Here is a 16,040-nt window from a genome sequence, read left to right on the forward strand (position 1 = left end):
TCTCCGCTTCACGGCCGAAGCTGGGAAGGTGGAAAGCCGACGGGTTGAGGGAGCGAAGCGGAGGATCTGATAGGGTGTAATCTCGTTAGGCTCCACCAGGGCCGGAATGAAAGGAAGAGGCACGGCCAATTACTGGCTGGGCCTGGAGCTGCAGAATGGGGCCCCGGGCCCCGAGTGCCTGTGCCAGAAGCACCTTGTGTAGCTCTGCCATCCCAGGAGAGTTTACTAATGATTGATAATCGCACTACAGCAGCCGGTACAAACGTCTTGAGAGTGTAAATGTAAATGAGATGCATTCAACGAAGCACAAAATATCATTTATATTTAATTTTTTTCTCACTAAACAATGTGCGTAACAAGCATTACAATGTTTTAACCCCTACAACAGGAGCAATCAAAAGCAAAAAAATTAAAGTAAAAAAAAAAATTCTAGTTCAAGGCACAAATGAATATAGTTACATTTTCTCCCTTTAGTCATTTTTCATTACAAAATAGGTCCATTCATAAAAAAATTTAATTTCACTCCTCAATGAAAATTATTACACATTAACACTTTTATAGCCCACAAAGTTGAACAAAATAATAGGCAACGTGAGGCGTGACCACTGCGGAGATTTTGCTTATGTAGGCTAACGGAAAAGATTAAATGTAGCAGCACGACTCCGTTAGTCAATCTTTTTAAGACTTCAATAAAACCACCAGGAGAATCAAATGGAAAATAATGTATTTGTTTGGTTTTTTTTCTCCAAAGAAAAATTGCATGCAGAACATAGAGGAGAAAGGTGCAAGGTGCCGCCGACAGCTTCTTTATATTAAAAATGTTAAGGTACGTTTAACGCTAAAGCACGCTAAAGACGTCACACGATCTGACAGCACAGGGTACAGCTCGCAACTGAAGATAAAATACACATGAAATAAATGTGCATGTGTGTATATGAGCATTTGTATTCATGCACCTTATTGCCTCTCATATGAAACAAAAAAACAGCAATATGAGTAATAAAAGCTCATCAAAGAAGTCAAAGTACTAATATAAACATAAGGTCAATAAAAAAACATCCTTCAAAGTGAACAAAATATCAGACTTGATTCCAGGTCATCAACCCCGAGCTGCTGTGAGGTAAAGTCTGGGGTGCAGCAGTGCGCGTGGTCCTAGCGGGAGAACTTCCTGGGTCTGAAGGCCGGGATCATGAGCTGGTGGGGGACGGCCCTCTCCTCGGGCACGGGCGCCAGCTCTTCTGCGGAACCCCACTTCTTCCGCGACTGAAAAAGTGAAGTCAGCTTCCTGTTGCGGCGCTCGCTCGCCTGGGCTGGGCTGTGGTACTCAGAAACTTCAGAGTGGGAAAGACACGACTCAAACCCAGCTCAAATCAAAGACACAACTCAAACCCAGCTCAATTCAAAGACACGACTCAAACCCAGCTCAATTCAAAGACACGACTCAAACCCAGCTCAACTCAAAGGCACAACTCAAACCCAGCTCAACTCAAATACACAACTCAAACCCAGCTCAACTCAAATACACAACTCAAACCCAGCTCAACTCAAAGGCTACATAACATCCTCATGAAAATCATTATATAACTGGAGAATCACTTATATAAGAAGTTGCAAAGCTTCTCAGCAGACATTGTTGTGTTTGGCTTTTTTCCAAATGTAATTTATGTAATTTAGTAATGATTATCTTTTTTAGCAACTGACTCATTCCTGGTGAAAATGGTATGACTACATTTTATATGATGCTTGTGAGAATTTTACATATAAAACAATACAGCTGTTAACCCAAGAAGCATTCACTACACACTCTGAAGGAGTGTGAGGACTCACTCAGCTCTGCAGTTTCCTCCTCCGTCTTGTGGATGTTCAGGTAGTGGGACGCCAGGTGACCACTGTAGTCTCGCAGGTTCTCTTTGGCTCCTGACGGGCCATTTTAATAAAATAATTTAAGTGTCAAGCATAATTGCAATAACTACATTCATGAAGCCAAACACTTTACTGGTGTAGAAGTATAAAGTGTTAACATCAATATACTGTCATAAGAACACAAATATAACTCTCATCATTATAAAGACACAGTCATGTTGGTTGCTTACCGTACGTCGTGATCAAAAGTTCAATGATATGGCGGTGACCATGAAGAGCAGCAATGTGTAAAGGTGTGTATCCCTGTAAACAAACACAACAAGGAAGCATGAAGTAGTTTTAACGCGGTGAACAGCAAAGCTGAATGAAGACTGAGCAGGTATTTGGTTAGAAGCACCACAGGGGCTCTGCTGGTCCGTTATTTATGGACTGCGGACTCTCTCAAGCTGACAGTCTCAAGCTTTTCTCAAGCTTTCTCCCTCTGACGACCAACAGCCTTGTAATCACACATGTAGAAATGCATGCACGGTGTGTGTTTATACTAGGGCGTTTCTAATAAGCCGACAGGTGTGCGTCTCAAGGTACTGGGAACTAAAAGAGGACACGAGTACTTACTCCCTGTGCGTCCCAGGTCACATGACCGCCCGAGCGTGCACGCAGGAGGCAGGGAGAGATGAGAGAGAACGGAGAGAGAGCATGACAGAGAGGACACAACCGAGGTTACGGCAACAAGCCCTAACGACTGCTTGGTAATTGCTTGGTAATTCAGTGCAATTGCTGTTCTCAGAGCCCTGCTATTGGAATACATGAGGACATTGTTTAAGGGAAGCGGTTAACATGACACGGTTTGATTTATGAACGTGCGCTCTGAAACAGCGGCTGCCTTCATTCCTGCAGCTGCACGCCGCGCTGTCCCGTAGAGAGGAGCTGAGGCGGAGCTCCTTCCAACCTCCACCCTCCAACCTCCACCTTCTTGGCAGTGTCTGAACCACGGCGTCTACTGTACAGGGCCACTTTCCTCATGAACACGGCAAACTGAGGGTAGTTACTTACATGCTGGACAGAAAGAAAAAAAAACACAAACAAAACAGTCATTCGATTTACAAATACAGATATAAAAATACAAATATATGCCTTTGTAAAATGAAGCACACCACACTGAGAGGACTGTAATGTTCAACTTTGTTTGATGTTTTTTGTATTATATTTTTTGCTCTGTGCTGTCAAAATGAGACAAGGTTGAGAGAATCAGCATAACCTACAGCCTTGGTGTTGACATCAGCCCCAGCGTGCACCATGGCAACCGCCATATCCTGTTTCCCATGCTTAGCAGCCCAATGCAGAGCAGTCTGGGAGAGAGAGAGAGAGAGATGAAGAGAGAGAGAGGGAGAGGGAGGAGATGGAGGGAGAGAGATGGAGAGGGAGAAAGATGGACAGGGAGAGAGATGGAGATAGAGAGAGATGGAGAGGGGGAGAGAGAGGAAGGGGGGAGGAGATGGAGAGATAGAGATGGAGAAGGAGAAAGAGATGGAGAGGTAGAGAGGGACAGAGAAAGAAGACAATGTGACAGTGCTTCTTTACACATATCCAGGATCAAGTAACTGCCTTATGAATATTGTGAAATTTAGACTCATAATTTGTGCGATACGATAACGTATCTCATCCACGTGGACTTCAGAATGCACTGCTGACAGGTAATAATGTACAAATACAACATCTGGCCTGCCCACCATGACTCAGGAGAGGTACTAATACTGCCTATTAGACATGAACGTTTGGAGCGAGACCGGCCTTCTGTGGTTATGACTCTCCACCACTGATGTAATCCATAACACGACTTCCTGGGCATCACACAATCCCCAGACCACAAGAACCAAGTTGTAAGACAGGAGTTATATAAGCAGCATGTTCAACATGCTCCACACCACACTCATCTGGCCCCGCCCCTCCTGCCTCCCAGTGGTAGAGTCTACGAGGTCGTGGCCTCCTATTGGCTGTCGGGACAGAGGGGTCCAGCTGTGCAGCGGGGGGCGGGGGTCGTGGAGGGCTCGTGTGGAGGAGACGGTTTCCTGCCATCTAATGGCGGCCTAATTACAAAACAACAAACCAGTGTGCCCACTGCGGGGGAAGCAGAGAGCTGTCACAGGGGGAAGATTGATGATGTTAGTATGACCCTGTGATGGAGGACCCACCCAGGCATCAACCCTCTGACAAGCCCATCACGGACTCACAGAGAGGCTGCGTCACACCCCCACCTCACACACCCCACCTCACTCCAGTACACTTCAACTAACTTGATGATTCTGTAATAGACAATATTCCCAAGCAACAGAGCAAATAACATACTCTAGAGATGTGTACAAACTACCCCAAACATTTACCAAATCCTTCGCGCTCGGCTAAAGCAGGCGCAAACGTAGAGGCACAAAATGAAACAGGTACATATACACAGAGAAGACAAAAAGGTATTTTCACAAAACATAAATGATTTCTAGATATATCAGGGTTACATAATGAATCAGAGAAGAAAGAAAACTGAACCTGCATGCCTTTAGTCTGTAACTCTTCTAAAATATTTCATTTATAAATATGACCACTCTGAACTTATTATCAGTTTTGCACTCATAGTTTTTTCTCTTTTATTCTGCATATTGGATTTGGTCGTTCTTTTTGACTATGGAAACATTCAGCTTTGATAATAACAATAACAAATAAATAAATGGTCAAATGAATAAATAAAAATGATCTCCGATTTGAGAATCTGAGGAATTTGAGCATCTGGCAGAGACACTGTCCCTGCGGTGGTGGGCGGGGCCAGAGCCCTCCTCAGGGTGTGTCCACCAACCAGGCCCTCAGACAGATTGTGATAAATGGAGTCTGGCTCCTCTATCTACAAGCCCATTGTCCTCTCTGTCACACCCTCGAGACGGATTGGCTGCCGTGCAACCTGAGTGACAGGCCGACGGGCCTCTGAGGGAGGGGGAGCGCACGGGTTTGACGGACGATGTCCAACAGGATGTGGCGTGTCCTGTCCTCGTTGCTCAAGCTCCCGTCTCGGCCCAGCGGGGCGTCTCCTGGCCACACTGAAACACCACCTCCGTGTGCTGTTCCTGGAGTCTATTACAAAAGGACTCCACGCCACACATATTCACTACATATTCACTACATTTAAAAGGAGGCAATGAGGAAACAATATACTTACAAACTACAGGAAGGAAGAAACGGCCCGGTCCGGCGGGGTGGGCGGCACATGCAAAACAGACACGGGCAGAGATAGAAGTGGACCAGGGGTTAGGGTCAGCTGCAGGTGGCATCTCACTCACACACTATCCATCTTCTGCTCGTTGATGGACAGGTCAGAAGCTGTCCAGCATTTGATGCTCAAAGGTAAAAGAATGCTTACATCTGGAATGCTGGTGTTTGTTTTCGGGGTTCCCCCACGCAAGGCGCAGCTGGACACCCCCCCCCCACCCCACCCCCCCCCACTCCACCCACCCACCCCTGGCACTTCAAACATGCGAAACCCAAACAAGATAAGGCTGGAATCAGGCTACTTTCTTCACCAAGAGGCTCAAGGCGTTGCTGAACTGCTTAAGATGCATCAAGGACTTAAGCCACAGGCAAAGAGGAAGACTAGAGTGATTCAGGAAGTCCAAAAATCTAAGGGGGGGGTGAGGGGGACGACACTTGGCCCACAAGGCCCCCCCCTGCTCACTGGGTCTTCCCTGCCCTCACGCGCTAGCAAGGCCCAGGAAAGTGGGGGCTGCATGACGTCTGCAGGCTTGGCACCCCGCCCCCGGTTGGCGGGCAGCGGGGCGGGCATCAAAGCCACCCTGGGCTCAGACGTGCCACCTTTCCTGGGACATGCTCGCAATTGTTCCCCAATTAATCCTGGCCTGCTCTATTACTTTCAGATTATCTTTAAGTGGTTGAAGTCTTTGAGGTCACGCCTAATCTCCCGTGTACTTCAATGGTGGCTGTTGTATCTTGTCCGGGCGGGGAAGGGAGAGGCTTAGCGGTTCTTGGAAGGTGGTCCAAGTAAGCACGGTGTGAGAACTCAACAACAAACACTACTCTAAAGCTCTTAAGCACACGGGGGAGTGGGGGGCAAATAAAGGGATTTGTTTGGGGGCACAGGAGCTAAAAAGCCATCTTTCATAATCCTTTTGATAGCAGGCCTTTGAAATGCAGGCTCGGGACGGATCTTCTCCCCTTCCTTCTGCAGAACACCTGGGGACGCGGAACTGCGCAACGTCAGGAACTTTGTAAGAAGCCCAAATCAGGGATCAGTATTTAATCTGCTATATCTGCTAATTCTGCTGTTCTAAGTAAGAAACGTTACTGCCTCTGTATCAACGGGAGCAACAAATCATTTTGAACAGTCCATCTGCATTCCGGTGAGTAAGAAGGCGAAACTGAGAGTGCACTTACCCCCTTCACGTGAGGCACGATCACCAACGATCACCAGCAGAAGGGGAGTGAGGAGATACATCAGTACATAAAATCCAGCCATGCAACATATACACCGTATTCCTATGAAGTGCCTCAAATAGAACAGTGGGTACTTACTGAGGTAAAATCCTGGTTGGTGTGAACATGAGAACACAAACAAAAATAAAAGGCAGATTATTTTTTGATTATGAAACCCTCAGTAATGTAACAATCATCACCTCTGGACATTTCATTAAGAAAGAAACTGTGTTGTGAGGTTTGTAGCGGTTACGGCTGGTCTGAGCTCTGGTGTGGGCCGAGCAGTGTACTGGTGTACTTTTTTGTTGGCCAGCGAGGCGTCGTGTTTGAGGAGCTGTGTGAGGTGGGGCAGCCTGGCACAGGCAGCCGAATACATCCACTCCTTCTCCATGGGGTCCAGCTACAGAAGAGCACAGCACCATCAGGCCTCTGCGGCCACTCACAGGCCTCCGCAGGGCAGAGTCACCGACCCAACTACAGGTGGCCGCACGGGAGATTTATCTCATCTCACCTGCAGGGGGCGTTTGTGAAGCCCTCATCACATTTATATTACATTTATAGTGTTAGGTAGAGACTTACTGCAACAGCAACAGAGCCAACACTGCCAGTGGATTCCTCCTCTTGCTCAGATTCTGACTGGAAGAGAGAGAGAGAGAGAGAGAGAGAGAGAGAGGGGGGGGGCAAGTGAAAAAAGAAAAGAGGAAAAGAGAAAAGATAAATGCTAGAGGTGTTAAGTCACTTTTATTGATTTGCAGTTATATTGGTTTAACTCCAACGTCAGAACTTAAAGGGCATCAGCACACATCCTCTTCCTCTGTGCAGTAGACGTCTGACTGGAGGAAAGTCCGGCAACACCACCGTGTTCGGTCAAGCAGAAGGCGCTCAGGTTCACTGTGAGCCCATCGATACACAGCCAGAAATAACACACATCAGAGGGAAGGAAATGGCACGGGGCCCTCTGGTCAGAGAGCAGCCATTACGGCAAACAGACAAGAGTCGCCTGCCTGTTTATCAACATGCAGCAATACGCTGTGAAGGCAAACGACACAAAACGGACGGAGCAGCCGCTGGGTTGAAGAGAAGGGCCCTGACGCCCAGCCCAGAGAGCAGGTGACCCTCTCTCCTTCGGCCCAGCTCACACAGCTCCTCATGGGGGAGGGGGGCCAGTCAGAAACCCCCTCAGAAACGCACTTTTGGCTCCACTGAAATCCAAACAGTGCGGGCCGTGGATTTTCTTGTTTTCTTGAACTCCGTTTTACAAGAGGCCAAACACAGAGGGACAATCTTATTCTATGCATGCCTGGTAAGGTGTCACTCACTCGGATAAGTGGGAGAGGAAAACAGCAGTTTGCTGATTTGAGCGCAGAGCTCGTTTGCTAATCGTTCTCAGGGCAGGGGAGCCGTGGCCAGCCGGACAGTGGGCAAACACAGCCCGCTCTTTCATGTAGACTCTGATAACTGTCCAAAATGACTCCGCGCTTGCTATTGTGAGAGGTGCCGTATTTAACCCCCCTCAAACGGGCACGGAGCCAGACTCCCTTTCCACTGGAAGCAAGAATGGGAAAAGAAAAACTCTGGAAGGTAATTGCATCAATTATAACTGTCAAGGTCTGAACACTTACGCCCTCTGATCCAGATTTTCTTTTTTCGTGATCAAACAAAATGGAAGTGTTACCCTGGAGACTCAGCGCAAACCACAAATAAAGGGAGGGCACACGAAAAAAATAAACACATCGATTTTATGGCTTTAAAAAACAGCAATCAAACATTTCACATGATAATGTGTCTATATCTACTGATAATATTAGTAAGCATGGTTTCAGTTTCACAAAAGAGTACTCAAGCGTGGAAAAGAGGAAGTACAGCTACTAACACTCTACATTTGTGAGTAACGTACAGGTTTCTGCACATGCTCCTGACCACACATTTCAAAACCACGCAAGCGGTTTCGGCAGAACACCAGATGAATGACCACGGACCGGTAAAGCGACCCATGGATCTAAACTATTCTGGGCTTTCGGTGCTAAATTCCCCACTATTGCTCGTCATCGGGCAAACGTATTCAGGTTGATTTCAGTCCCCTGTATCATCCCACAGTGCGGGGTGGTTCAGTCATGCCTGGGGCCACAGGTGAACGTGGGTCTCTCTAATGATGTAGAGTGCGCTGCTGTTTTACACAAGAAAGGGGAGCATCTTTCACATGGAAATAAAAGCCCTTTTTGTGCCGCTACTCCGCCTCAAGCGTGTCCGGATCAAATCCAATTCATTAAATTGTCGCCATCTGGTGGTTACAAATAGTATCACCGCAAGTCATTGACTGTATTCAGATAATGCCGCCCATAGATGCAATCCTACCTGCTTTGAAAAGAACAGCCACAGAATATTAAATCAAAAAAGATTTGACCAAAGGTCTGTAAATCTTCATTCTAAAATAGCGTAAAGTAAATAATGCTATACAGTGCTTTTCCAACCTTTGATCCTGAGTCTTTGTTTAGCTCCTCCTCTTTGTCCGTGAGTTGGAGATGTTCCTCTGGAAGTGCAGGGTTCTCCACCAACAGTGAGGGGCAGCTGTCTGTCTTCTCCTGCAGCCGCAAAGGAGAAATGAACTAGAGGACGTTTAACACCCAAACACTTTTCTGTTCAGTTATCCAACAATAAAGCCCATACTAGATCATTCAAGAACGTTTTTGCCAAGCACATTTGCCCAGTTAGCTTCATGCTAAATTCACATGCTATTGGTCATATCCCAGAGTAGGTTTTAGAGTGAGAGTGTTTTTGGTGAGTTACAACCCTGCTTGTGTTTAACACTAGTGTTTTGCAGCTCAAACCCACACCCAGATTCTCACCCAGTTAACAGCACCGACTGTTGTGAAACTGAAATGACACTCGGCATTGTGGCCCAAGCACTGAAGACATCCACTATAACGATAATAAACACAGTCAGAGCCGGCTATGTGCATGACTTGAATGAATTGTAATGGGGGGGGAGACACGACTCTAATGGGGGTGAGACACGACTCTAATGGGGGTGAGGCACGGATCTAATGTGGGTGAGACACGACTCTAATGGGGGGTGAGACACGACTCTAATGGGGGGTGAGACACGACTCTAATGGGGGGTGAGACACGACTCTAATGGGGGGTGAGACACGGATCTAATGGTGGTGAGACACGACTCTAATGGGGGGTGAGACACGACTCTAATGGGGGGTGAGACACGGATCTAATGGGGGGTGAGACACGACTCTAATGGGGGGTGAGACACGACTCTAATGGGGGGTGAGACACGACTCTAATGGGGGGTGAGACACGACTCTAATGGGGGGTGAGACACGACTCTAATGGGGGGTGAGACACGGATCTAATGGGGGGTGAGACACGGATCTAATGGGGGGTGAGACACGGATCTAATGGGGGGTGAGACACGGATCTAATGGGGGGTGAGACACGGATCTAATGGGGGGTGAGACACGGATCTAATGGGGGGTGAGACACGACTCTAATGGGGGGTGAGACACGACTCTAATGGGGGGTGAGACACGACTCTAATGGGGGGTGAGACACGGATCTAATGGGGGGTGAGACACGGATCTAATGGGGGGTGAGACAGTGCTTGTTCTGCTCAGGCTCCAACCTGAGGACCCAAAGGACAAGCAGACACTCCATGGGCTTTAAGGCTTTGCTGTTTCTCTGCAGCCCCAGCGAGACACGCGAGGCTCATGGTAGTGAAGAGCTGAACCGACACGCCAAAGACACGCAGGGCTCCAAGCTGCACCCTTTATCAGCACGAGCAGAAGCTGCTGATCTGGACTCTTCTGACCTCAAACGACCACGAGGAAGTCCAACCATGCCTCGGCTGCGCTTCCAGGAGATAACACGTCTGCAAAGCACGTTTTCTGCCCGGCAGGAGCCATCTTATCACGGGCCGCTCTCCGCCTCCAGATGGCACGCTTCAGTGAGCGCTCAGAACAGGATGTCCTGGACTGCTGCCGCTGTCAGAGAGCACGCGCGATCACCAGAGAGCTCGGAGATGAAGCTCAACGCCTGTACTAGCAACAGGTTGAACAAACCGCAATGATGAATGTACATGAGCGCTCCACACAAAGAATGAGGCATTGGAGAGTGAGGTGTATCTAATGGAGATAAATCAAGAGGAACTCATTCATATTCACCGAGTGTTAGTGATCTCCTCATCTCCTGACACGATGACTCACCAGTGCCGTTAACATGCAACCTCCCTGATAATGGACTCAGCAGCATTTTCAAAACAAGCACACGCGACCCTTCATGTGAAACATTTACCCTACTGACACTAAACCAACCGCCATGGCTGAGTTGCTTTATTCCAACATCCACTTAACCAATAATCCCTCAGATAGCCATGGCGGAAGACTAGGAGACACAGGATACTCACATCTTCTGTAGGATCTTGCTGTTGGGCTTCAGAGACTGTAATGGCGGGCATGCCGCACCAGGACACCAGCGGTGGCTTCCTAGCGGCCATCACGGAAGAGCCGTGCTGTGCTGCTGGTGACCAGCTCTGGAGCTCTGGGCCATCGCACGACCACCCCTCCTCAACACCACCTTCACGCTCCTGGATCAGCTGTTTATACTTCTTCTTGAGGACGAGGTATTTCTCTCCCTGAGGGGTAAACAGAGGGGAGGCAGAGATGAAGCTAATGGCCTCTCTAAGCAGATGACTCTATCTGGAGTCCCACCCAAAAAGGATATGCTCATGTTTTCCCTCAACGGTCACTGATGAGACTATTTTAAAAATGCTTCATAGACAACACTGACTTCTTGGTTTTAAAATGCAACAGTACTTAGAATCTGACAAGATGATTCATCTTTTTACAGTCTAAATTAGGAGGTATGCCTTTCTGGGAAATAATGCTGAATCTTTCTCACATCAGTGTCAAACAATATTTCTGGGTAGTTTGTTACTGTGTCAATATTCTCACACCAGACTAAGCCAAGTCTGCATTTAAGTGTTTGATGATTTAATTCAGCATTTCAGACTACTACTTTTTGCTACTTGTCCTGTTTAGTGTCAAATTATTTTATGTTCTGCTTTAAGTATTTAGAAACTTGTTACAGTGTTTCTTTGTGGAAACAGACAGCTCAGTAATATTGAGGTAGACAGAGATAAAGTTGGATTGAGTCTAGAACATGCCTTTAAGAGGAAATTTACTTAAATCGTGAATAAAAAACAGAAATACCGGCACACATCTGAGAGGAACAACTTGTGTTTTTTACTAAAAGTATAAATGAAATTATTTTCAGTGTTTTCAGACATGTATATAATGGATATTTCAAAACATATTTTTTCCTTTGAAAAAATGTATTTATTTATTTTTTACCAGAGTAGTAATGAAATAGCACACAACAGGGGTCAGTCACATGCACTATAAGTAGGTCCTGAGGGAACACACATTAGGTTCACAATGACTAGCAGGGGATGTAACCTAATAATACTTCAGCTATGTGAGCATCTGAGCATTAATCATCTTAGAGCACTCCCGATGGTGCTGAAGGGAATGATGCGTTTGAAATGATGAAATACTGAAGTGTGGAGGAGAAATGCTTCACTTACATTCTCAGATTTACACACAGCAATAGTGTCGATTATGCGTTTGAACTCCTGTCTGTACTGGGCTGCAAAGAGACACGACATTAACAGGAAGAAGCATTTTTCTATAATCTTCAAAACTGTGACTCAAGGGTCGTAGTACAACAATTAACAAGAAAAAAAATGTGAGTGAAATTCCTGAGTGCGTTCAGGTGTGACATAAGAATGAAGTTGTCACAAGACGGATCTGATTTCCTACTATTCTTAGCTACGTGATTATAAATACCAACATAATAGGTTTCAAAGCTAATTTCATTCAGATTTCCCCAGATTGTAATGCCTTTCACACAAGTTAAATATGTGAGTGAGTAAACCTGAGCTGGCAGATCTGAATTGCTTTGATCCGTAACTGGGATCCGATCCCTGTGCTAGTGGAACACATAGTATGTGTCTGGAGAATCAATAAGATAAGTGAGCAGGTCTTTACCTCAGGCTCCGTCTGAAAACTGGGCAATGTCTACTTGGGACTGTTTTACTGGCCAGTGGGAACTCTGAGAAGACCCTTACGTCATTAAATCTGCATGAGCAGAATCTCATGAGTAGTGCCACTTGAGTGGCTACATGAGGGTTAGAAGCAAAATGGCTCCATATCAGACAGGTAGGTTTTTCCATTCCCTACAGGAATGTTTGGGCAGACACACAGACAAAGAACAATCTCTACAAGTGGCTTTGTGGGAAGAATCAGTATCAAATAGTACTAATCTACTTGCTGGTGCTTATGTACCTATTAGTTTTAGTGCTTTAGAGACTGTAGTTGCCTTTGTTTATACATTATACAGAACATGCCCAGGACAACTGAAAACTTTCCATTTTCCTGCCAGGGGAAAGAAACTCAGAGGACAGTTGTGGGTTTTGCATACACAACAACAGGAAACTGGAAGGGAAGTGCGTGCATTTGACAAGCACTTGATCAGCCCGGCTAGTTGAATTCCTGGGACGGTGGTGAGAGGAGCATAGTTTATGTTTTTTTAGGGTTATTCATTAGCCTGATGTCACAAGGTTCCCACAGAGAAAATAGTAACTGCTCAAAATCTTCTCACAACCACTTTACGATTCCACAAGATTATGAAACAGAAGCAATCATTGCAGATTTAGTAATGTTTGTAAATAAAAACGCTGCCAAATGTAAACAGGTTTCAGAGGCTCTGTGCACAACTGCATATGAGCATCTGGAGATAACACGAACCTCCAAACAGCAAAGCAACTGCTGCACATTTGAAACCTTGAACATGCTATGGTAGACTATATGGCTGAGTTTGTGATTATATAACCAAACGTTAACAATGTAAAATCGTTAGCATGAATCTGAACAATAGCTATAAATGTAATATTAAACGTTGTTGTACTCATCGTCAAGCAGTCACTAACTCCGCAAAAAGTAAACCAAAGATCACATCAGTGAGAGAGTTGAGATGTCGAGTGTGCAGTTTTCTACACTATTTCATCATCGAACAGGATGATTATTTTGTGCATGATGAAGATTGCAGTCGTCCGCAGGAATTCCTGCTGTAACTGAATCCGTTTACAGACGCTAATGTAAAGCAGATGCTTACTGCTCTGTTGTTTAGTTTGAGGCTTCACCGTGAGCCTTGACGCTCTTGTACATTTGCAATGAATCGGACATCACCGGCTAGAAAGAATAGCGAGTTACAACACGAATGAACGCCGAATATAGTCACATTTAAACCAGAATGACTCGGAACGCTTTACTAGCCCGCGTGCCACGCGCGCGAGCGCCAGCGGATGACGCACGCGCATCACCCATCATTAAACTCAATAGAATATAACAGCGAATATTCGTCTATAGCGAGACTACTCACCACGTAGTTGCAAATCGTTATGGCTTATAAAAGGCTTATACGTTTTTAACAAGTCTGCGTTTTTAACTTTTCCTCCTGAGGAATAAATGTAATCCAGCAAACATGCCTCACTGACATCCACCATGTTTGACAGGCGGTTTCATGCGGAAAGGTTGCTCGAAATTTCAATATTCTGCCAATAACTACATATGAAAGATTTTCCTCAGTGATAATGTAGCGGGTCTTTGTTTTAGCTACAGAGCTAGCTAATTAAAATAGAAAGAAGTACACTGGTTGCCCAAGTTCACTCCACCCAAATCCGGCCAGCGCGCCTCCTACAGTTTAACTCTTTAAAGCCTGTATTGGGTTTTTAATTTAAACAAAAAAAAATGCTGATATAAAACGAGACAAATATCACTTGTAAAACTACTCATAGTAGTGTCCCCTGTGGTAGCCACTGACTCTTATCAAATCCGTCTCAGAAAGCATGTTTTATCGAGTATAATGGATAGAATTTGCCTATAATTGATTTTTAAAATGCAGACAATTTTTTATATAGGTTAAAAAATAAATATTGCAGACTCTTATATACATTGGCAGGGTTACAAGCACTGACGCTACACCATGGTGATAAAAACAGCTGAATGAACAGGAGAGCTTTTGTGAAGGAGCTTCCTCTGTTGGTCAAACAACCATGGCTCGTGCTCCGGAATCACGCGCCCTTTACTCCTTCCTCTCTGCTTTACCAATGACTGGGCAGTTCAAAAGTCACTCTTCTGGTGTTAGAGTTACACATTTCGATTTAATAAAATGTCCAAAGTTGCAAAACTAGACAACCGTAGGCCACCTTTTAATAGGCGGGTCTTACTCTGGGATCTGCTCTGGTTATCCAGGAAAGAGTATTGTCACTCACAGCAGGCTATCACAGTCACAGCATTGTATACATGAATGTAATGACATCACGGTCATTACGAACATTGTGCTGAGGCCTTTTAAAATAGATTTGACCCTTTTTAGTTAAGAAATATGTTTTTGTACCATTAAGACACAATACAGTAATCTTGCGAGATCAGTTGATAAATTTGACAAAGTAGGTATAGCTGAAAACTGGGATATATGTCTTAAGGAATGTGAATATGCTGTACATTTCAAACAGCCTGCACTGTGTGTTGGATCATGAGTCTTATTATGTATTTCTAATGTACAATCTAATAAATGACCTGGTATTCAAAGACAACTCATCATTAAGATCTGACAACACTTTTAGGTCACACTCTATACAGGGTTGTCATTTCTATAGCAAAATGGCCAAACAACATTATCATTGGTTTCAAATCAGCATATTGTCAGATGATCATCCGTTTCGGTGACTCGTACAGGAGTGAGATTTCTATCCAGTCGTCTCCAAAAAACCCTGCGGCTGCGTTGGCTAACGATGCCAGCTGTTGCTTGGCAGCGCCAAGGTCAGGTGGCATCTCAATAGGCATCTGTTCCCATGGTGATCCACTCCATATGGCCACTGCTTGTCACCGGGGCCTTTTAATTGAGCAGAGCGTTAGAAACATCCAGCTCACTGTTCCTGAGCCCCAAAACATCAAATGTCACCTAATTCCAATCACCTAGGCACTTAAAAGGGACCTTGAAGCGACCGCACAGAAGGTAGCAGTGGCTTAAGCTGTCTAATACAAACGGCTACAGGATAAGGACAAGGAGGTCAGGGGCTCAGAGCAGGAGTTGGTTAGGCAGACAATGGTGTCTACCTGATTTTAATCCCCTGGTGGCACAGAGTGCTGGGATTGGCGACGTTTAATAAACGAAAGTGCACCCATAATCTGGATTTGCTAAAGTGCCCTTTTGTGTTAATCAAACCTTTTTTACAGCATGCTTTTGACATCTGTCGCAAAGAGCTGTGTTAACCCTGTAATGCCCCTCGGGGCCTAGAGTCTGCATGGAGGTACCTGCTGTCTGGACTGAAACGTGATGTTATGAAGAGTTTACAACACATCTAAGGTCTTTGGTTAAGAAGACACAAAACGACATGCGATTGATGACAAGATGCTTTGTTAACACTAACCGCCCACTTGAACTCATCTACACTGCTTAGAAACAGCTAAGCACATATCAGACACCGCAGTGCCATGACAGACTGTCACTGCTGAGTTGAGAGCAGTCTGCCACCCTGAATCATCTCTCAGACAACAGCAATCTTGTGGTCAGAAACTGAAAACTCGTGAGGAACTTCAGGATTGCAGGGTGGCTCAAATTCTGCATGACACAGA

The 16,040-nt window shown here is 45.6% G+C and overlaps 1 protein-coding gene across 1 annotated transcript; it reads right to left on the reverse strand.

Moving 5' to 3' along the window:
- Positions 1–309: 309 nt before the first annotated feature.
- On the reverse strand, positions 310–14,095 carry LOC143485282 (ankyrin repeat domain-containing protein SOWAHA). Its single transcript, XM_076984665.1, has 15 exons — positions 13,783–14,095; positions 11,927–11,988; positions 10,748–10,975; positions 10,161–10,325; positions 8,805–8,915; positions 6,913–6,969; positions 6,632–6,733; positions 6,433–6,444; positions 5,066–5,068; positions 3,126–3,212; positions 2,752–2,919; positions 2,479–2,583; positions 2,094–2,166; positions 1,828–1,917; positions 310–1,331 (listed from the first exon to the last, which is right to left on the reverse strand). Exons 1-15 carry the CDS (start codon positions 13,904–13,906, stop codon positions 1,153–1,155), a joined length of 1,566 nt encoding a protein of 521 aa, XP_076840780.1. The 5' UTR covers positions 13,907–14,095; the 3' UTR covers positions 310–1,152.
- Between the last annotated feature and the right edge of the window lie 1,945 nt (positions 14,096–16,040).

The sequence above is a fragment of the Brachyhypopomus gauderio genome, chromosome 21 (assembly GCF_052324685.1).
Source record: "Brachyhypopomus gauderio isolate BG-103 chromosome 21, BGAUD_0.2, whole genome shotgun sequence".
NCBI lineage: Eukaryota > Metazoa > Chordata > Actinopteri > Gymnotiformes > Hypopomidae > Brachyhypopomus > Brachyhypopomus gauderio.